Raw genomic sequence first — 23,751 nt, 5'->3', positions numbered from 1 at the left:
ATGAGGGAGATCTTTGTTTTACTTGCTGCAAGGATGAGAAAAGGGAAAGGTATCCCAAGTTACTTCCAAATGCCAACTGGGGGCCTCAGCAGGACTCTAGAATTCAGTGCCTTCATTTGACAGTAATGATGCTGTCAACTTCACCCATTTCATGCTGTGCAGATTCAAACTTGCTAGAACCCACTGAGGTTATAAACAGCTTTCCATATTTACAACCCTTTTTAATTTTGTTTTGACCACCCATGTTGATCAGTGTCCCCTCAACAATCTTGGGAAGATTGCAGGTAAGTATGGGAAATAACATTAACTCTAATCAAAAGACATACCACTTCTGTGAAATATAAAATTATGCATAAATTAATTTCCTATCAGTGAACTTGAGTGTTTATCCATCATATTTTCTAAGTACTTCCCAGTCTCATTAGGTTTTCTGAGTGGCAGTGTATCAAGTGCCTTCCTAAAGTACATTTGCATTATCTACTGTGTTTCTTTTCACTGAGTCTCTTGGTAAGTCCAAATGAAAAAGCCACTTACAGATTTACGTCTTCTTTTAACCAAGGTGTACTAATTCTTTGTAACCCTCTACATTTGCTTGTCTGAGGGTAACACATAAACAAACCAGCAGAAGACCTGGCCATTTTCCCCATGGAGCCATGCAGAAAATCATATTCCTCTTTTCTACTAGCTATTCAGATGATAAAGAAGATCCTTTTCTCAGAAGTGTATTTTCCTCAGGTAGTGGAATTCACCCAAGAGTCATTTGTTTTAACCATCTGTCCCACTTCCCTTGGTGTTGACTCATCCTTAGCTTCCCCATGGTTAGCCCATCTATTACAGGCTGTAAAATAGCCTAGGTTATCTTTCTCTCTGTACGCATATAATTTGCTGCCATGCTATTTATTGTAGTTTGTCTTTCATGTCACTGATTGTGTCATTTTTAATGTATGAAATAGGAAATTTTCATGGGAAACTGCTTAGAGTTCTGAGGTGGAAGAAAAGAATGGAATGACAAAGAAAGGAGAGATGCAAGACAAATTGCACAGAGTAGACTGTGATTAGCAAATAAACAAGGCAGGAAATAAGGCAGAATGAGTGGACAATGTTGATTGTAGTCCACTCAGAGTGGAGAACTCAGTTTGTTGTCCCAAACTGCTCAGAGATCCAACAGCACTGACGCCAGGTTCCCGTGTTTCAGGAGAGGAGTCTCTGGCACCAAAAGATGGAAATAGGAGCAAAACAATGCTTTGCAGTAGGACAGGAGGTGATTTGTAGTCTGGGATCTTTTCTGCAAAGTCTCTGAGGTGAGCAGTGTCATCAAAAGTCGTTGTTAAAAGTCTTTTATTCAAAAGGCATTTTCCACGTATTAATTCTTCTCTCTGACACTGTGATTTCATCCAGTTCTGTTGGCTTAGGTGGTTACTCTGAATTTACACTGAGGTAGCTGAGAAAAGCACACGATGTAGAATCTGCAAGCAGTCGGGTGAGGAAGTTTAATTTCACAGCAGCCACAAAAGTTTAATGAGCCCAAGTTTCCCTTGTGAAGCAATTCATCAGTGTTAGCGTTCATCTCAGCAGAGGTTGTCCATCAGCACGTGCTGCTCACATCAGAGGGACGTGCCTTTCTACTCTAATATCTAACAGTGGACAGATGCAAGTAGAAGGTAGATCTGTTAAGGTTATTGATGTTGTAGAAGACTCTAAATGCTCAAGGTTAGTGCTCTGCCGAAATAGGCAGGGACACAGCCTCCTCTTTGACAGACCACAATATCAACGAGATCAAAGGAAGGGTATCAATATCAGAGGAAGTGGTAGAAGACGACAAAGGCGAAGTTAAAAACAAGGTGAACTGAGCCTGTTGGGTGTAAATGGATGTATTATATCCCTTGGGATCAATATTCGGACGTCAGCTGTCCTTGTTTCTTGTTCTGTAAATTACCAGCTGTAATGCACTGAAGCTAAATGACATAATAATAAGATTAGTGGGGAACTCAAGGCAAACAGCAAGTAAAATCTGAGAGAACTAGGCCCTCCTTTGTAAATTGCCTGACATGTGCCAAATGAAATGTAATGCTGACAGATGTAAAGTAATACTCAACAAAAATAAACATAAGCAGAAAATGAGGAGAATTGAGCCACACCAGAAGGACTTTGAATAAGACCTTGAAGAGATAACAGTACTTGCTCAGAAAATGGTCTGATGATAAGAGAAAGCAATTTAAAAATACAGGAGTCTTGGAATACAAAAACTACGCAGTGACATTTGATGAAATACTAAGAATGCTGAGTATCTCTAACTCAGTGTCTCAAAATGGTCAGCAAATAAAAAAGAAAGCAAAACTTTGATCCTGATTTATACAGTATTAAGCCCCAGCAGGCTGCTGGAGGTAATTGGTTCAGGAGAGAATTTAAATACCCCTAGCACCTCTGTTTGGGTGGAAAAAAATATTTGGGGAATTTGTTTCGCCTGTACTGTTACCATGGAAGATTCATGCCTTCTCATTATCAGCTTTCTCCCTATCACAGTGACTGGCAAGGACCCAAGAACTGCTCAGTTCAGACTATAGAATCTCACGTGGAGTCTCATCTTCTGGCCCTTGATTTTGCCACAGTGTCTGCATCTCATTATACCAGAGTTTCATTTCAGCTCTAGGACATCACTAGCGAGATGCAGCTGTGGTTGGCCTCAGTCCAGTCTCAGAGTGGGGAGAGGGGTGCAGAGCTGCATCATAATCGAAATTCGGAACAACTTCTGAAGAGATATCTGATCCCTGCAGGATTATAAAATCTCTTTGATTTCACTTGTCCTGGCTTTCTACCTTTCTACCCACTCAGCTGAACCTACAAAGCATTTCATAAAGCCAAGCCACTTCTCTCAATCCTAGGGCTTAGGATCTTTTGCTGTGAGGAGCTGTTTTCTTGTTTCACAGAGCAGATGGTCGCTATGCAGATCAGCTTCTTTGGCTGGATAGGACAAAAGACAAGCATAGGACCACTGCTACCTCATTTTCCTTACTACAAGAATCCTGCCTAGATTGGCACAAGAATTTGCATTACTCTTGTCTGTTTATGCCATTTAAAAGTTAAATGTCCGTCAAATCTCTTTTTGTAGTCAATAAAGAGACTTAAACACTCGTAGAGTGAGATTCATCCCATCCTGAGGTCTAATATAGATAGGAACTACTTACCTCTTTCATTGTCTGTTCAGGGAACCCAAATAACTAATTTAAGATTGAAGTTAAGATTATTCGGGGCTGAGGAATCTAATGGCAAATAGGATCACTTCCCAGTGGTCTGATCTGTGCCTTTCCTGAACCAAGAAAGGTGATCTCAGAATCCTTCTAGGAGAGATTACATCCAGGTAAAGAAGTCAAATCTATTGCTAGCCTTGCATAACTCACTAGACAATTTACTAGTAATGGAAACCATCTGTAGATAGAAAGATACTTGGGCTCTGCTAGTGGAGCCATGTTTTAATGTGGAGTGCCCATACTAACGTGAATTAAATTAGGGAATTAACATCCTTGTACCTGATGGGATCATTAAAAATTACATACAGGGGGGGAATCTTAAATTCAACTCAGATTAATCGTCTCTGTTTTAATAAAAAGCAGACTAAAGAATAACTTTTTCATAATACTGTATTGTAGTATTGTAATATGGGCTACCAGTTACAGTACTTCAGAGTCAGTCTTGAGCATTATGATTATTTAATCCTTTATTCCACAGTAGTTTTCCGTATAAAACTAAATTAGATCTCGTAAATATTAACTTCAAGACTAACAGAGTAAAGTTGAGGAAGTTTGGAGATAAAATTGTGCAGAGCTTCACATCTCTCTTTTATCACTCATCAGAGAATACAGATCCTGTATTTTGTATTGGAAGAAGCTGAAAAAACATCTTTGTAATTCGTCTTCAGTTTTGCAAATTAATTTTTGGGCAATCAAATTTTACTAAGTCCCTCTTCTCTCATAATAGGGTAAAAACATATGACTGTGGAGAAAGAATTGCTGACTGGTTCTCGTTGTTTCTTGGTCGTCCGTGTCGCTTGATAAGACAAAGTTCAGACATGAAAAACAGGTCACATCAGAAAAATACAAAAGGTATGCTGTCATTCTTAAAAATATTTGTGATTCCTCACTTAGTAAACATCAGGCTCATGGGCTTCATACTGACTATATCATTACCCTGATAAAGGGTGAAATAATTATTCAGTATTGATCTAGTAGGTTTCAAAGGGTACGTTTATACCCAAACTGTTTTTATGCTGCCCTCCTACTTGTTACATTTGATGAAAATGTACAGATACACCAGTCTGGGGCTTTTTATCATCATGACCATGATTTTGTCTGGAAACTCAATGATCATTTTGAAAAATGATCATGAAAAATCTATAAACAAAGAATTTATTCTTAGTCTAAATTTGATTATGAAAAGGATCAAATGGAATGAGCATCAAAAATCCATAGATACTGCTTTTGTAAATTGTTTTACAAATTTTGTAAAATCTCAGCTCTATCTCAGTTTCTAAATTGCATCATTATCATTTACAGGTTTGAGGGGATTCTTGGAATCTTCCCTTAGTGTCTGGAGCCAAATGAATAATTTTTAATGAGAATGAATAAGAGGTCAAAGGAAAGATAAGGTGAAATTACTACTATTATCTTGCTGATTTTTAGTGATCATTTTAAAATGTTGGATTCATTTTTTTAGGTCTGGCATCTGCTACAAACATCTCACTCTCTCTTGTGAATGAAGCACAATACCTCCTGATAAATGTAGCAAGCATTCTGCAGCTAAAAGAACATATTTCTACAAGGTAAGATCCTCCTGTCTCCAAATGCCTCTCAGCGGTCTTAGATTCCAGGTGCCGATATAACTGTTTTATCTGGAAATTTAGAGATAGTTACTTTTCAATGTTCAACAAATATATAGGTACTAAACTGGTATAATTACTCATTCCTGTATGACTTCTGAAAATTTGGATAAAATCCTTGAACATAATCTTACTGCCAGTCATCTTTAGGAAAACTTAAACAAAATTCTTGTCAAATGATTTGGTGGCAGAAGACTATTGGGAAGCAGCCAACTTCTGTTTGTGGGAAGAACAAGGATAATAAGGTTTCACAACATAAATAGTCCGGCAGGTGAAAATAAAAAATCTCACTACTTGCTGAACTATTTCTTTCCTTTGGGAAGGATTAAGTTTTATAGCAAACATTCACAACAGAAATACTTTAAAACTACTTGCAGGACTGGATTAATTTCATTTCTTAATTGAATTTGTCTTTACTTGTACAAAAGTGGGAGATACAAGCAGCAAATGAAACAGTGAGCCAGCCCACAGTTCAAAGATAAGGAACACATTACCGACTAAATTTTCATATGCTGACAATAGAAAGTTGCTGTTTCTTAACTATAAGTAGGACAGGCTCGAGTTCCAAAAAAAATCTGCCCTCAAGGCCTCCATCATAGCTTTGCATCCCTCAGCCCCAGCATTTTTCTCTGAGCACCCTTTTCCTGTCTCACCAAACTTCCTTGCCTCTGCCTGGAGTCATCTTCTCTCCTCTTAGTCACCCACCAAACACACCCCCTGCATTGAAATTCCTGGTTTGAGTAGAGGAGGAATATATATCTGTCTATAGCTGTAGGAGGATACGTATACAGCTTTGGGATTTAAAACCAGTGACTGAATGAAGCATCACTACAGACCACTGGAGCTTGCATTGCCGCAGGGTTTTCTTTCTTTAGGAGAAGGCAGTTGGGCAATTTTAGCATGTCATGGTAGTGCTCTCCTGCGAAAAATGCCTGGAAAAGGTTTGAATCAGTCCATCTCTCAGCTGTTCTGACTACCCTTTCTCAGTGATAGTTGATTTACTCAGATACATGCTGTCAAGTAATGAGAAACAGTTCTGAGGGCTGGGGATGGGTGCAGGAGAGGTATTTTGAAAGTGAGCCTGAGCAGCTTGAAGGCAGAGAGTCTGGGAGTATGGGCATTGCAGTCTTGGAGGATAAAACAGTAGAAACTAGAAACAGTTTTCAGCAGATGGCTCAAGACACTGCAAGCCCATCTCTGAGTTTACTGGGGCTTTTGATGCCCCCACAGGTACTGGCTGGGGTGGTAATCACTGATATGTCACAAAATTCATTCAGAACTAGAGGCTACACAGCATCCAAACTCCAAGAGCCCACAGCAAAGCTCGGAAGCACGACAGCATAACTGAACTTGGTAATGACTAACTGCAACTTTCCTCCCTGTCTGTCTGAGCATCGGCATAGTTTACACTTTCTGTTGGCTTCTGTCTCCTGCAATCATTACAAATTGTGTCTCAGCCATGGGATACCTTGCGGGATCTCGAGGGAAAACCTGTACCCTTTCGGCTTCCCATCCCACTTTCTACCCCCGAGCTGCACATTTGTCTGTGAAAGAACATAATCCAGACTATATTAAATAAAATCAAGCTCTTTTTTTCACCTAACAGACCTCTTCTGCCAAGACTACTTGATGTGAACAGTTTTCCCTGTGCTTTGATTTTGCATATTTTTCCTCATTTTAATTAAAACACATTTTAAACTGTATGTCCTTACTTTTTTAAAACATTTTTTTTTTTCCAGGACAGGAACTTCTCTTTTCACTACTTACCCAGGTTTCTGCCTCTGCTGTAAGGATGATCTTCAAGGTCCTTTCCAACTCTAAACCATTCTATGATTCTATATCACAGACCACAGCTGATGGAGTATCGAAAGTTGTTCATAATAGCTAATGCAAAAAGAAATGCTCTTCCCCACTAAGAATGGCACTGGGAGAACTCCCTTGCAAATTTTAGCGCTGTCTTTTTTTCTGGTACTGGTCAGGTTCTCCTTTAGAAGGAGAGTGAAGAATGACAGTTCAAAAGTACAGCCATATTTCTGATATTTGTATGCAGTCTGCTGCTCTGTCTGCCTCATATATGTTCTCTGCACTGACACAAATCTACACTCTGGCAGTTCAAATGCTTGTAAAGAGGTGGAGATATCACCAGACAGAGATTAATTTTTTTCAAAACACCTATCGTTTGGTGCAATCTGCTGCATCCCAAAGGCAAATAATAATAACATGAGGAATACATTCTCTCATAAAATGCCTTTACTGGCCCTTTTCACCTTCAGCGTCTGCTGGTTTTGTCCCTTTTGCCACGGCAGCATGTGCAGAATAAGTTTCTATTTGCATTCTTTCTAGAAGCATTTAATGAGTGTCCTGGTTTGAGCTGAGATAGAGTTCATTTTCTTTCTACTTGTTGCTGTGTCTTCAGATTTGGTATGAAAGGGATGTCAATAATACATATTGGTTTAGTTGTTGCTAGGTGATGTTTATACTAGTCAAAGACTTTTTTCAGCTTCCCATAGAAGCTGGGAAGGAGCATAGACAGAACAATAGAATGGGTAATGGAATATTCCATACTGTAGACTTCATGCTCAGTGTGAATGGGGGTTAGCCAGGGAGGGGATGGGAATCCGCAATCTCTGCTCAGGTCGGGCTGGGCAACTAATTCACAGGGTGGTGAGAGTGACTTGTGTCTTGTATATTCTTTTGCCATTATTATTGTTGTTGTTATTATTTTCCTTTTCCATTACTGATCTATCAAACTGTCTTTATCTCAACCCACACGTTTTTTTTCCCTTTCCCCTCCTTTTCTCCCTCTTCTCCTTACACTTATGTGGGGGAAGAGGGGGTGAGCGAGAGGCTGCGTGGTCCTAGTTGCTGGGGTTGAACCATGACAATGAGTCAAACGATTGCTAACTCAAAAGACCTTTTAATTTGTTACCATTAGGCTTACATATGATAACTAATAAGGCATTTTCTCACATGCATTGTTCATAATCGCCTGTCTACATACTTTCATACTGACTTCATAGTTCCAGGTTACATGTCTGAAGAATCCACCTAGAGGATTACAAATTATAGTGGAAAGATTGCAAATTACAGTTGAAGTTTTACAAATTGTAGTTAAATACCTTATGCCATTTTCATAGCCTTTGTAATAAAACTTGGTGCAGGTTATTGTGGAGAAACATTTGCTAAATCATATGAGCCACCAGATTCTTACAGCACAAATATTTAGTGTGGAACTAGTTAATAAACCTTATTTTTTTCTTTTCTCTGTCACCTCTGTGAGACAGATTGGAAGAGCCATTGGAAATAGATGAATTAATCCGACGTTTCCGTGCCAACATTGTTATTAGTGCACCGGCGTCCTTTGAAGAAGAAGAGTGGGCTGAGATCTCAATAGGTGCTCTGCGATTCCAGGTGCGAACTCATCACCCTTGTCCTAGTCCCAGTCTATCACAAAGTACTTGGACACCTGGAGACAGAGCAATCTCTGCAAAGTTTTGACTGGAACATGGTGGCACAGTTTGGGCAGATGAAATTTATGAAGTGTGTGAAAAAACAGTCTGTGACCTGTGGCAAACATGCTGCAATATAACTGAGAGGTTTTGGAGGTTTTGACATTTCTCCACACTTTATTTTTTTTATTTCATAATTCATAAAATATCCCACCTCTATCCAACTGAGCGGAAAAATAATCACTGTTTTGAGGCAGTTTGCAGCAAAATTTAGCCAACGTGTCACTGGTTGCTGTTAAGCCTAATAGTAAAAATGTAACCTCAGACTGCTGCACATCAAGCAACTGACTGCCAAAAGACTGGACATGAATACAAGAGAACAATCGCTGTCTGTTGCCCTGTTGTATACGTTTTGTTGTAATCTCCATTCAAGACATGTTTCTACATCTAGCCTGGTAGGGTTTTTTCATATGTTATGCTTCGTGTCATATCTAACAACATAATGTGCTTTGTACTGTAAGGAAAAGAGTTAGACTTTGTTGGCAAATACATTCATTTGAGAAAAACTTTGGCAAAGCATCCATGAAGAAGCTACACATGAAACCTAAGGCAATGATGCACACATGTATTACATGTTCTCTTGGATTTGTCTGGTCCTTAGGTATGAAATATGTATTTGAAAATGCATTGCCTAGGATGTGAAAGTGGGTTATTCATTGTTTTCTTAGGGATGGTAACGAAAGTGTGAAGAACAGAAGTGCTAAGGTCACATCTAGAGGCTGCGATAGACATCATTCCTATTTCTTTCTGGTCAGCATACTGTAAGAAATGGAGAGGCCATTTTTTCCATAAGGATGGAAATTATGACTTCTCTGCTCTCTTATGTGTACTTTCATCAGTAAGCTCTAATATGAGCTACAGAAAATTGAGGAAAAATTTCTTTATGTAGGAGATGAGAACAAAATCCTTGGTGTATTAGCTTGTTGGAGGCTGGAGTTGCACTAGGGATCTCAGCTCAGGATCCTGTTGTGGAAGATAGTGTAAAACTGCAGAATAAAAAGGCATTCCTGTTTCTGGCATTGTAATACTTTAGGAATGAATGCTGAAAATAGCAAGGCTTATGCAACTTGCATTGTTTTTTCCAGTCTCTGCTAGGTCCTTATTCAGATACTGATGTAGTAACAGAAGGAATTATGTTAATGGTACCCGATGCCAGGCAAACAGTAGAAGAAGCTGTTGAGCAAAGCAAAGCAGGGAAAACTATTTCCTTCTCTGTCTTGTTTTCTTGTTCCTTTAATAAAATATTAAAGCTGTGGAAAATCATCTTCTGAAAAAGCTGAGCCAAATGTATAGTTTTGATGATTACACTGAAGAGTTGGACGAGCAGTTCTAGATATTCCTCAAAGAACTGAAATAGCACTTCAGATCAGCATATAAAAAATGTTTGCAGTGTCAGGTTTAATCATTTGCCCTATTTGAAATTTATGACACATTTTACAATAGTAGAGTGTGTATATTGAGATACAGCTAAGACATTTTCTATAATGTAGAGCTTTGCTAAAGCTAGGGTTGCAATATTAAGGGAAACTGGAATATGTCTTTCTTCTTAATGTTAATGTTTTAAAAGGTAAGAAGAAATTTGTTGCAGTTTTTTTTCCCTGAAAACACATCCTAGTTCAAACAAGAATTAACTTTAGGAACCGTTCTGTGTAGTAGAGGTTCTCCATGTTCCTTCTGATTGTATAAACTTGTGAAAATTCACATCTTGCAATCTGATTATCTACAAGTGCTATGCCTATCAGAAAGAATGGGGGATATTGTGTATTTCAGCTGCACTGGAACAATGTAAACCGAACCCTGTTAGTTTAAGTCCAAGAAAATCTTCCTTGAGTTAAATCCTGAGGCTCTAGCTTGATTTTGTATTCAGTTCCCCTTTGGGCAAGTAGCCCTGCCAGCCCGTAGATGAAGTGAAGCCATGAGGAAATACAAACGTGTAAGTGTTTTTGATTTCTCAGATTCTGTCTGTGGGAAAGTTTTCCTGAAAAAAAAAAAAAAAAAAAAAAACCAAAAAAGAGATAAAGTGAATTAAAAAGTCAGTGAGACCTTCACAAGTAGACCCTTTGAAAATGTACCTACATTAGGTGAACAGGCCTGACTTCTTACATAAGTAAAGCGTAAAAGAACACAGGAAAAGTATGCGAAAGATAAGGTTTTAAGATATTATGATGGTCCAAAGCTTGTACTGTTCTGTGTTGTACTGCTTTGATATACAGCTGTGAACCTTCTTTAATTGAAATTTCAGGTTGTGGGTCCGTGTAGCAGATGTCAAATAATTTGCATTGATCAACAGTCTGGGGAACGAAACAAAGAATTTCTGCAGTCTCTGTCTGCTGCCAGAGGTAGAAAGGTCAGTACAGTACTCCAAAATAGCTGTATAGAAAGATACAGTGACTTCATTGCATGCATAGTGAAATATCTGCTGAGAGAAAATTCACAATTAAGTTGTTTCGCTAATTGTTACCATTTGTTCTTTCAGTAAAAAGAGGATGCGCTTACAACCCAGATATGACATGGTTTATTTCCATAAAATGCTCAACATGTTTTTTATTCAGAAATTGACTGTTAATATGCATTAGTTTTTAATGTGCGTGCTTTTTATTCAGTATGTACTGCTTTACAATGTGTTTATTCTGGTCTTAAAAAACACGAGCTGATGTGCTGGCATCATTCAAGAAGAGAAATCTGCAGAAAAATCAGGAATTGTTTGAAATCATAGTTAAAGGCTAAACTGTATTCTTACTGTGAGAAACTACTTAGCAGGAAAAACAGAGCAGATGTGAATATGGCCAAAGTGGAGAGTAATTGATGAAGAAAGTGACTGAAGAGTAAGTGTGAAATACAGGCATGCGTCTGGAATCCTTCTGCTTCCTAAGGCTGCATTGCTTCTTGGAATTGAGAGTGCTGAGACGATGGCTAGACAGTTTGGCATCCCAAAAGCTTCACAAATCTCCTCATAAGTATTTATTTAGCTGAAAATCCTTACTCTAAATTCATTGCTTCCTGTTTGTTAAACTTCTGTTGTAAAAGTTCGTTAGCCAGTCCGGGCTCCGAAGCCCCGCCAACGCCACCCAAACGCCAGAGACTGGGCACAGCACAAAGGCAGAACAATAACAAATAGGTTGAAAATCATTCACCCAAAGAGCGCACAAACAAGTTACAAATAATGCATTCTTTGTTTGGAAAGAAAAAATAATAAATTGATTCGTCTCAGTGACTCATTAGGCAAACAAAGGGCTACATTCTCAATGGATGTTATCCTTGGTGAATGGCTCCGTCTCTGAGCCGGCTGCCTGGTGCAGAGTGAGGTTGGGGAGAGGGGAGCAGGCAGGGGCCAGCTGTCGAGGCACAGCTTCCCGCTGACCCGAGATGACTTAGGGTTGCATGGCAGGCTCTGGCATCCAGGTCGCCGCAGCACACGTGCCTTAGTGACATGAGCTCCTGGGCACGGTGGGTAGCCTGAGGACAAGAGCCCTCTCCAGGTAATGGTGAGCCACAGCTGGAACATCTGGGACGCTTTAGAGGGCATTCTGGCACTCTGGGTGGGGATGCTGCCCAGCTGATATATGGGGTGCCGTAAGCCGAGGGCTTTTTCTACCCATGTGGGTTTTACTGGGTTATGAATTGAATCCTCTGTAGAGGGAGAGCACTCTGTATTCAGGCACCTTCTCAATGGCAACAAAACCTTACCTGGGACGCAGGTTCTCAGGAGAAGCAAAGCACCTTCTGCATGTTTCCCGCAGCAAGGATGAGCTTCTCTTTTCATTCTCATTAACTCAGCAATGCAAAGATTTTCTTGATACAAGCACTCCTAGAACCAAGTAGCTCGTTCAAACAGAGCTAAGGCGAAGAGAGCAATCCAGCCTCTCGAGAACAACCTGGCGCCGGATAAAAGGCGCGTGGCAAGGCGAGGCGCTGCAGAGCACGGTGCTGCTTATTCACAGCGGGGGAGTGCTCTGCTTCCCTCAGCTGCGCAATGATATTCATTCTGCCTAGAACCAGGCCTTCAGCATTTTTTATTTTTCCCAGCCTTCAGCGCTGCTGGCAGATGGGATGCTGTGAGCATGCCCTGCTCTGCACAAGGCCAACTCCTCTGGGTTAGCTTGGCAGCTGAAAGAGAGAGTTTGAACTGGTAGTTTTGCCTGAACTGGTCTGAGAAGAGCTCAGAGCCCACCCCTCCTGCGAGTCATCTGTGGGCTGCTGGTCACCAGCTGAATATCAGGGAGTAGCACCCGAGGGTTATGGCATCTTCAGTGCGCTAAGCAGACTAGCAGAGGACGTTGATCCAAACCTTTCACAGTTCACAGTGGGGAGAGAGAAAGAACGTCCATGTGACCGTGTTAAATTGCAGAGCTAATCCTTTGGTGACTCACGTCTCTAGCATGCGCTTTTCCGTTAAGGAGTCATCTAATAGACTTCATTTTCTTTTTTTATCAGATACAGATTCAATGAGGGAATTTAGCAGTTTGTTCCCAGCTGTCAATAACGCGATTTGAACTACAAAAAACAAATGCAGGAAAATGAGATTTAAGCTAATTTTCCAATACAAGGGGAGCTGATGTTTTCGAAAGGCTGTTGTAGTTGCTCGATTTCCAAAACATTAAAGATACTACACATACGAATGGATAGCAAATCCTGAATGCTTAATAAAGGAGCCAGATGTCAATATTTACCATTTTCTTTTGTTTTTCCAAGAGCACCAACCTGGAAAAATGTATCAAACTTTATCAAACTGGTAACCCAAACGACAGCACTGCCAATGAACTTCAATAATGAGCTAAATAAAATAGGGCTTGTAAGAGATGGTTCGATACTTATTTCTGAAATCGTATTTTTCTCCATCCCTCTGAGACTCTGGTGCTCCAAGTTGAAAGACTGAAGCTTTGCATAGAAAAAACTGAAAGTCAGAACCAGCTACTGTAATTAGCCACACAAGCAATTTGCATGTCTCCTGATAAATGTAAAGCAGGGTGCTGAAGCCTAGCCAGTTACTTTTTATGAAACCTTTTATCACATTGTTTGAAATAAAACGCAAACACCTCTACAAAGCGAACTTGAGCTCTGCTGCCATCAGTTCTGATGAAACACTCATTAAGGATTCCTTCTGTAATTTTTGACTGAAAAGAAAAAATGAGCTCTCCTTCTGTGACAGAGCGCTCTCTGTTACTGCAGGAGACTGCGAAAGACTACATAACTACATTAAGCAAATAGCGCAAAAATAGCCACACGCTGTTTCACATGCGTCACCACCTGATGCAAACCACACATAGACAGACAGGAGAGGACGTTGACTTCTTGCCCGTCTTCTGTGTTTTGCAGATGCAGTGTAACGCTAACAATAGCGGAAGCCCTGTGGGTAGATTTGCAGCAGTGCTATAAGCTGGGACTTGCTGTCAAGGTAGCAAAGGGAATTGCATTAGCAGTCTGCCCCGGCATGAGTGTGTGGATAGCGGTACATCAAGGGAGATCCATTATGTTTGCACATGCCCTCATGCACTAAAAAGCTTGTGTTTTTTTCCTGTGGGCTGTTGATCTTCCTTTACGTATCTCACTGTGCCTTGGGAGAGCTTCTTTCCCTGCCGAATTAGACGCCGTGCCTTTGGACTGCTTACTGCAATGTTTGCAAGGATAGCAAATGACTTCTCTTATCTGATGCATCATTATCATTTTCATAGTAATGCAGGGCTTTACACTGTGCAATGCTTTTCATCCAAAGATCTGGAACATTTGCAAGCAGTGATTGATGCAATTAATAGACCTCTGAAATAATACGGTTCTCCTTGCTCATTGGTGGCTGAACTGGAAAATGCATTTATTAAGACAGAGCAAAGGAAAACCAGTTCGTAGAAAAACATTCTGCCATCCTGATATTTTAAACAGAACAAGATGGGATTTTTTGACACCAAGTTAAAAGTTTCCCTTTTTTCCAATATGAAAAATTAGTACATTGAAAGCAAGTACTTCCAATCTCCTATTTTGTAAGGCTTTACTAGTAAGTTTTGGTGAATCCAGAGCTAATAAGGCATCATTACGTCAAAAAAAAAAAAAATTGGTTTTAATAATTGCATCTCCCAAACTTTTGCATGGGAGGGAGGTTTTGTTATTGTATGAACAGATGCGAACAGGTAAATTTATCTATTGGGAGAAGGCATCTGAGAGCTATATCCAGGGGCAACATCCTGAACTCGTCCATCCAAAGCTGTTTTAGCATGCAGTATCACTTATGTGCTTGTTACACATTCTAGCAGGGCATTTTCCCTACCAAGTGCCAGTCTGAATTAACTGATTGTTTAGGAGCTGTAGCTTGAAGGCATCTCATCTCAGCTTTTGTCAGATGTAGCACCTCAGGTTTCTCTCTTACAAAAGGAGATAATGCACCCGGGATATTTCTGTGTCAGTGAATATCTAAGCAGTGCGTATTACTGTTGATCCAGTAAAAGTACTTGAAACAACATGCAAGAATGACAGCATTTTATAGCTGCTCCTTTAAGTGAGTGTGATGACTATCATATGATTCACTGTTGGCAAGAAAAGTACGTTTTATCTATTTCTCCCAGCAGTGAAGTGTTGTGCTTTTTATTAATCAAGAAGCTTTACATTTTTTGTCCCTGTGAAGTTTAAGAGTGATGGGAGGAGCCCCTCCTGCCATCAGAAGACTGAGTGGATAAAGCCACACAGTCCAGCACGCCCTGCCCAGTTCTTGGAGTGTTCTGGGGAGGTTATATGCAGAATAAAATGCCCTTGAAGTCAGGAAAAGGTAGCAACAGCAGAGAGAGATTATGCGGTTCATTGTAATAACTCTGCAGTCTGTAATCTCTGCGCCTGAAAGCCTCATTTTTCAACAGCGAAATGTGAGAAGGGCCAATTTCTACATTTTATCGTTCTCTTGAAATAGAGCTGAAATAGCAGGATGGTTGCTTGAAGGAGGGGGTGCTATTATCAGTATTTGCTGAGTCAATATTTGTAATTACTGAAAAAAAACCCAAGGAAATTTACTTAAGAGATATTAAATACACTTCTGGTGATCACAAGCTAAACTTTAGTCTTAAGAACATTCACAAAAGAAAGAGGTGAGCAATTCCAAGCAGATATTAGTACTAAAATATGTATACCATCAACATACCGTCACCTTGAAAACTCCTTGGGCGTCACCTAGTCTCAGTACGGACAAAAATACTATGAGACTTTAGATACTCAATCAGAAAAGGGAAATACTAAGGAGGATCAGTATTAAAATAGTATTTGAGAACTCCTGAGGATAAGATGTATTCACACATGCCTTTTTTTTTAAATAATTCTGAGTGGTTTAAAGTGCTTTAAGAAAAAAAATCTTGGTAAATGATTCACAATAGAAAAATTGGTAAAATAAATTCTCCACAGTGAACAATCTGCCCAGATTCATTTTAGTTTCATTTTAAGATAAATCAAGATGTCAATACAGTCAATATAAATAAAAACTTCTCATGTATCAAATAAGTGCATTTGCACAGATGAGTTACAAAATTCCTTCCTGAGTGAAATGTGGTGTAGCATGGACTAATATTCATTTTACAATATTTGTTTTATTGCTGACTGATTTTTAAAACAACAAAATTATGGCAACTGTCATTTTTACACTAAGATATAGAAAGTAAATCCCGGTGATTAACCACAAGGCTGCAAAATGCATCATTTCTGCCCACAGAGAAACCACAGCTTGTCAACAAATAAGAGAAAAGCAGGAATGGAAAAATAATAGTATGTACTTTAATATTTTAAATGAAACAGTTACTAACTTACCTTTTTAGCATCATGGTTGACCCAACACAGTCACTGTGCTAGAGGATTGAGATCTTGCTGTGCTGCAGTTGTTCCTCAACATTAAATACTGGAACACCGACCATAAGGATCTACCCTGTGTCCACCAGTTGACACCATTATGGTCACAGGTATCCAAAAAGCGTCATTAATAGGATAGGCCTGATCAGGTCCAACTCATGCCCCATACATGTGAAATGCCGGTGAGATGAAGGAAAAAGCCAAAAAAACCTCTGCTTGGGAGCTGGTTTTCTTTTTAATGTTTAGGATTACAAACAAAACAGAAAGACCCAAATTCAGAGTCTGAGGCCATGTTTGGATAGATCTCTGCTTCACAGCATCTCTCGTGTTTGGGAGTAGGTCTCAGCCTGACCTCTTGCTAATTCTTCAAAGACTAAAATCTGTTTCGTGTTACCTCATTACGGTATCTTTAATTATACAATGCAGGAACAGGAGAAAACATACTTCCTTCATCTTTAGGCTGTCAAGTTTGTGCCCTTAAATTCAGCTAACACTATTTTTTTTTAATTTATTGAAGTTGCTTTTACCTAGTACCTATTTTTTCTAAACCTGCTATAAATATAATTCCCTCAATTTCAGGATCTCAATCTGAACAATGGCAGTAAATGTAATCAAGAAATGGAGAAGGAGAATAGAGTTTTAATTTTTATTTTATTTTATTTTCAGAAATACCAAATGAATTTCATTTGCTTATTTATTTACTTTACACTTTAGAGTGACAGGTACATTTTGGTTGCAGTCTACCAAAAGAAAATGCTTTTTATTGAAACCTGTAAGAAATGACAAGAAAATGAGTATTGGGTTTCCAGGTTTCTCAGTTTGAAGAACAAAGGCATTCAGAATTTTACAAATCAGTTATCAATTTAAAATGGTCTTCAGCATTCTTTTATTTCTTACTTTACAAATTTCTTGAATTAGCTATTATCTAATTGTTTAGAAAATATTACCATGAAATTGCAAGTCTGTTTCTTGCGCATTTCTGAATTCTCCACTGTTGGAAAACAAAACCACAAAAACACTCCAGTCTTTTACTGTGACATTTCCACATCACACTCAGCTCTTCACAGTTACAACTGTAACATTCAATGTGCTTAAGATTAAGACCACACATAAAAGTGTAGACACTCGGATCAGGTTTTTGGTGCCTGTGAGGGTTGTATGGTCAGTGGGTGAAGTGGTTATTCTGTTCCTCTTTTCTTTATTATTCAGCATCACAAGGACGCATACCTAAGTATTTCTAATATTTATGTAGGATGGTTTCACAGGTAACGACAGATAACAAGTGGTAGTCCTAATAAAACAAACTTTCTGAATATTTTCTGTAAAATATACTAAAATATTCATAAAAACAAATGAAGGGAAATTCACAAAGGCTAGACAGAACAAAGTTCTGTTAACAAAGCGAATAATTCATGGTAGAAGATGCAAGACTTCCTCACCGTTTGAACATCCATGCATTCTCGTGCTGCCTAGCCTTTATTTGTGATAATGCATTAACTGTATTTGTCAAGAAGCCAGAACAGTCATTAAATGACAAGACTGTGAGGGAGTGTAAATTACATATATGATACTATGGAACTCGTGATGAAATCCTACATTATTTATCCACTTACTTAAGGTATTCTTCTTGAATAGCATGGGGTTAGTTTTTGTTTACAAGTCTATTATAGTTAATTAGTTAAAAATGTTCTTAATTGCATGGGGATAGTACATACCTCCTCATTCTTGAAGCAATGTTGTTTTTCTAAACATATCTGGGTTGTGAGAGCCTCTATAGATCTGATTAATTTAACATGAGCTCCATCTCATTAAATATTTTGCTTTTTTCAGACAAACTTCGGCATATACCTGATGAACCAGCCCTGGCGCTCATCCTTTCCAGATATTTTATCGGTTGGGTCTCAAGTACTTCCAGTGCTGAAGGAGAATACAGAAATTCAGCCCCCGACATCCAGTGAAGAAAAATGTTCAGGATAGATTCTCTGGTAGAGATGAGATTTATATGCAACTCCAGGGGAAAGTCAGTATTCAGTTATTCAAAAAAAAAAAAAAGCTGGTTTGAGTCTTTTAATTTTCTGTTTGCTCTAAATGTTATCAGATGGCAGAACCCTTGATAATTACAGCTCACCTACATGTTTTTGCTTGTGATTATGTTACAGCAGCCATAGCTCTATTTTGCTCAATTGCTTCAGGATGCAACAGGTTTGATCAAGTTTTACTGGTGGATGACACCCAAAACAAGCCCATCATCATTGTCAGAAACCCACATCTCAGTGAAGGAAAGTAAACACAACAATACACTACTTCCTTATGTTGCTTTGTTAAAACCACAATTGGGAGAGAGGATGCAGGATGTATTTTAGAAACAATGTGAGTGGGAAGGGAAGAGTGGGAGAGTGGCATGAGAGTAGCAGTACGTTCAGCTTTTCAAAAATGAAATTGAAGGTGATGTGTAGACAGTCTGAAGGCACCGCAGAAAAGGGAACTGTTATTGGGAAATCTATGTCTCCCTCTTCAGAAGCGGTGTGCAAGGATGCCAAAAAGGCACAAAGATCAATGAAGGTTCAGTATGCTGCTTGCAAAACACATTCCCTGTGAAGCAATTTCATCCATTTGTTCTCGACTTCTTTCTCTCATTCCCATTTGCTACTTTTCCATCTGATTTATTTTATGTGATGACTTCCCACACACTTGTTTCCTTATGCATTTGTAGATGTTGACACATTTTTTCTAATTAGAGATTTTTCAACTAATACAGTCCTGTTTTCTATACAAAGTTTGTTTATCCTCAGCCATCTCTTATGGCCACTTAAGGGAACTCCTGAAAGTTTGGATGCATCTCCATCCTGAACGGGTCAAAGTATTTGTTTTCTCGGTCCATTTGATAATGTCCTTCTTAGAAGGCTTCTGAGTTCTTTACTCTCCTAAATAGGACTCGTGCTTTCTGATTTCTGAGACCAAATGTCTGAAACCTAGGACTTAGTCTGAAATATCATTTATCGTGAAAAAAAAAATAATAAATAAATAAAGCAAGCCACAGAAAAAAAAAAAAAAAAAAAACACATGGAAAGTCAGTGTAATGCAAAACTGAACACATTGAGGCCAGGTGTTTTATGACCCCAACACATATCCAGCCAGCCACAGGGTGATTTCATGCTTCCAGGAAGTCCTTCTGGAAGAGGAGATTCTCCTAGATTGGCTGCTCTATTGCCATTTGGAAAGTGAAATTTTGACCCCGTTAAAAACACTGTCAGAACTCTCATCCAGCATGATTTAGGTCTTCCTTGGGGCAATTTTGGCTCAAACTGTGTGAAAGTGCTTCTAGCTGAAGCAATCCTGGAGTTGTTTGAGTATATCCCTGGAGGGGAGCAAGCGGCTGTGTGAAAGATTTGGTCAAGCAGTCATTCTGAAAGGGCAGCGACTACCGCAGAGCAGAGAGGGGTACAATGGGAAAAGGGAAGCGCATCGCCCAGTATGCCAAACAGAATTCAAAGGTGGTCTTTTTTCTTTCTTTTCTTTTTTTTTATGAACTGGTTTCTTCTTTCTTTCTTTCTTTTTTTTTTTCTTGTTGTTCTTTTGAAGAACCGGTTTTACTCACTTCAGCTGGAACAGACTCTTATTAGTCTCTCAGCAGAGCTTTGTAATGGAAATGAGAAGAGACATAATCTGTTTCTTACAACCTACCATAAAATACACGGAAAGAGAGAGGTGTTTCATATGTATGTAAACTGAGAATCAGTTTTGAGAGTTGTACCTTCCACTTCAGAGCCCAAGCACTGCTCCTTGATGTCTGCTTTGAAAAGCTGGGGTTTTATCTGTCTAATAGTCAATTATCTGATGTTGTAATGAGCAGGCTTTTTGGAACCTTGGAACACAGTTTCCTGGTATCTAAATCTCTTAACTGTTTCACTCTTTGCCTTTCTGTTATGCAGAACATTGTTTTGTTGGATAGAAAGCCAGCGCAGCTCTGGCAAATTTAATATGGAGAGACCTGCTGTATGCTGACCTTCAGGTGATCTCTGGTGCTTTGCTCTGTCCTCTTCACCTCACCAGTACGTCATTTGTTTAAAATGGCACAGAAGTTAGAAGAGGAAATTGAGAGCAAACCTCAGCAAGCTCTGTTTCACTTGTTATTAGATTTACTACAAAATAAGTCACTTTTTGGTACACAGTGGCTTGACAAATACTGTTTGTGAATAGCCTTAATGCAATGTCTGATAACTAAGGATGAGAGGATTTGAACTTTAAAAATGTCATGCTTGGTCATTTTGACCTCTTATTTACAGGCAATTACACTTTCTCTCTGCTGTGGCATAGTAATATTAGATCAAGAATAATTTTGTCATTTCACAGGGGGAAAAAAAGATTTTCTCTGATGTATGAACATACTCATTAGTATATTCCGTGCATTTCCCAGAAGGAACATCCTTGTACTGTAGTGATAGGAAATGTCACAACGCTTCAGATTGATGGAAGAGACGTAAGGAATCTTTCATCTCAACAAAGGATAATATTTCCCTTCTAGTAAGTGCAGTGTTCCCGCCAGTATTGATCTGTCTTCCCATCAATGAAGACAAATTCTTCTCAATGCCAATGCTCTGTGGAAAATCTTGAAGTAGGTAGAATCGCTTTTAAATGACATGCACTGTATGTTTGTAGAAAGAACATCCCTCCCATAATGTGAAAAAAAGTCAAAGAAAGATGAAACTTAGCATAATGCAAACCCAGGTACTGCAGGAATGAAAAGGGCATAAACACTTTGAAACACTGTATGTATGACATAGAAAGATCATATGTTCTATAAGGGGTGACTTCTCAGTCTTCAGAGTATATAGAAAAATAAAAGACCATTTCATATGAATGCAGGCTCTTTCATTTAAGTACTCCCATTGCTGCAAAATTAAATCTTTGGACTAATTGCAGATATATGTTTACCTCATTTGGACAAGAAATGTACTTAATACAATATTTCCAGAATGCTGTATGTAGAAAGTCCCCTATATATTTGAAAACTAAGTCCATATTTCCTTACAATGAATTATTCAGACACATTCCATTTTCTGTGGGACTTAATTCCTTCTCAAATCTCAAGGCAAAAATGGTGATTATTACAAGCTCTAATAATAGCCAGGAGGCCAAAGTCACAGAAGAGAAATCAGCATTTTTAGGAGAAGTCTCTGAACTCTGTGTTCTCTGACATGACTAAGATATTTCAGATACAGTTTATGATTTATATACTTTCAATGGCATCCTTCAAAATATGGTCAAAATTTTAGGTCACCCTTCTGTCAAAGTTATACACAAAAGGAAGGACTACGTAAAAAAAACATGATTGTTGTTCATAAATTGTAGAGATTATGCTATGCATTCTTCTTCAGTCTGTTTTTTAACTTTCTTGGAAATGAAACCAATAAAATATATATTGCGCTTGACATGTCTACTGGTGGTGTTTGCATTCTTGACCTTTGAGCTCGTGAGATGCTAAGTTCAGCCTAGAGACATTGCCGGGCTCACGGGGTGAGTGTGTGGTTCAGGACTGAAGGGATGTCTCATCGCTGCTGGGATCCACAGACGAGGTGTTCCTCCAGCTATTGCGCTGACAGCCTTTGTCTGTCTAGTCAGCATGCCAATCAGTTGCACACTCAGCTCACACCCTGCACAAAATCACAGAATCACAGAATGGTCAGGGTCAGAAGGGACCTCTGGAGATCATCTAGTCCAACCGCCCCTGCCAGAGCAGGGTCACCTACAGCAGGTTGCACAGGACGGTGTCCAGGCGGGTTTTGCTGTCTCCAGACTAGGAGACTCAACAAGCTCTCTGGGGAGCCTGTGCCAGTTCTCTGCCACCCTCAAAGTAAAGAAGTTCCTCCTCATGTTTAGATGGAACTTCCTATGTTCCACCTATGGAAAATGCACTAATAATCATCGGGTTCCTTTAAAATATGTCCAGAGGCAGTCCTGTTGGAGCCATCTCTGTTATCCAGAGGTTGGAGCTCTCACCAAGCATATTGGAGAAGAGAAGGTTCATTTCCCTCTCCTTTGCCTGGAGGGACCCAACACTGTCTTTCTCCACTGCCTAACCCATCAGTCAGTAGGTGAGACTGGGGAGTTAACAGGATTGGGTGTGTGTGGGAATCACAGGGAAGGCTCCCCCCTCCCTTCTCATGAGGTTTACGTGGAAATGATCAATGATTCACTGGGCCAGAGAGAGAGGGACATGGGCACAGTGAGGCAGGATCCACACGTGACTTCAAGCTAGCTACTCATTCATGCTCTTTTGGATTCATTGAGGGTGGGAGGGGAAGAAGGGCATGACTCTGTAAACCAACAGGTAGGTCACTCCTATGGAGGTAAAAGGTGTGGGTACATCCCTGTCCCTCTGATTATATAGCTGTCATGAGGCAGCTGTTTGGACAAAACATAGACACAGCCCCCAGAGAAGGGAGGAGAAGGCAGAGTGCTCCTCCTCTCCGCTGGGCATGTGACACAGTGGGTTACAGAGGCTCGTCTCCTTCCTCTGGCCACCAGCATTTAAGTACAAGGTGGAACTTCAACAAGAATAGAGGGGAACGCCCCAAGCGAGTTTTGGAATAGGCCTTTAGGGGAAACACCAGCTTGAGTCCTCAAAAGCAGAAATGGAAATGAACCCACATTTCTGACTTCTTGCTAGGTGCACCAGCCACAAGGCCAGAGTGAAAAGGAAAAAATGTGGGTGGGAAAGAAAAGTGGCATCTCCTACATTCAAAGTTTAAAGGAAAGTAGTGATACACATGCCTTCGCCACCCAGTTTGTATTTTTTTTTTAGGAAAGAAAGGACGTAGGTATCATCAGGCTCATAAATTGGATTCAGATAACTCAGAGTAAGTCATCGACAGAGAGGTGCCTCTTAAGCAAGGTGCCAATTAAGAGGCCTCTCTTCCTTCCCTTTCGTGTCATCTAGCTTATTTTTCTGCTTGCTCAGTGTGATGGTGGTTGTGTGTCCCTTCCAGAGGAAAAGAAAATAGGCAGGTGCCCTGCATCAGGAGCAAAGTGACTCACTTAGGACTGTGGCCAAGCAGAAATGTTAAGGCGGTTTGACATGGGGCATCCTTGAGCATCACTGCCACGTGCAGAGGTACATCAGAAACCTCTGTGTAATAGTCCCAGAAATATGTGTCACAGAATAAGTTAGTCATTTTTCTGCTGGCGCTGTGAAGTCATCCTGGAAGGGTGATATTCAAGAACTGTGCTGTTGGGGAACAGATCATGGCAAAGGCAGGACAGGGGAAGGGGACACATAAAAAAAATGCATGTTGTAGCATTTGCCACTGAAAATTGCTGAGGGGTTTCTCAAATACCCACCAATTCAGATGAAATGTGAGAAATCAGGGAACTTGATTTGGTACAGCAGTTTTCATGGCAAATTTGAAAGGACATTGATCTCAAATGAAGAGCCTCTTGCCTTGCGTGGCTCATGCATAGCCTATAATTAGGTGCATTTCTATGTTAAACCCACTTTCTTCTGTGAGCCGATCTATTCCAGGCTTGCAACCAAAACTTGTCAACACACTGCAC

The 23,751-nt window shown here is 39.7% G+C and overlaps 1 protein-coding gene across 1 annotated transcript in view; it reads left to right on the top strand.

The window, feature by feature from the left end:
- The window catches only part of MOCOS (molybdenum cofactor sulfurase), a gene marked incomplete at its 5' end in the record, with an annotated part of 232,069 nt that extends 213,172 nt beyond the window's left edge, over positions 1-18,897 (top strand). The window contains 5 exons of the mRNA XM_082479909.1: positions 3,976-4,100; positions 4,711-4,816; positions 8,158-8,284; positions 10,625-10,729; positions 18,028-18,897. Of these exons, the coding sequence (XP_082336035.1) occupies positions 3,976-4,100; positions 4,711-4,816; positions 8,158-8,284; positions 10,625-10,729; positions 18,028-18,174 (610 nt within the window). The 3' untranslated portion in view covers positions 18,175-18,897. The remainder of the gene's footprint in view (positions 1-3,975; positions 4,101-4,710; positions 4,817-8,157; positions 8,285-10,624; positions 10,730-18,027) is intronic.
- Positions 18,898-23,751: the final 4,854 nt, after the last annotated feature.

This window comes from Vanellus vanellus, assembly GCF_965231255.1.
Source record: "Vanellus vanellus genome assembly, chromosome: 2".
Classification (NCBI taxonomy): Eukaryota; Metazoa; Chordata; class Aves; order Charadriiformes; family Charadriidae; genus Vanellus; species Vanellus vanellus.
The sequence above is the reverse complement of the archived record's forward strand: the minus strand, read 5'-3'. Positions and strand labels throughout refer to the sequence as shown.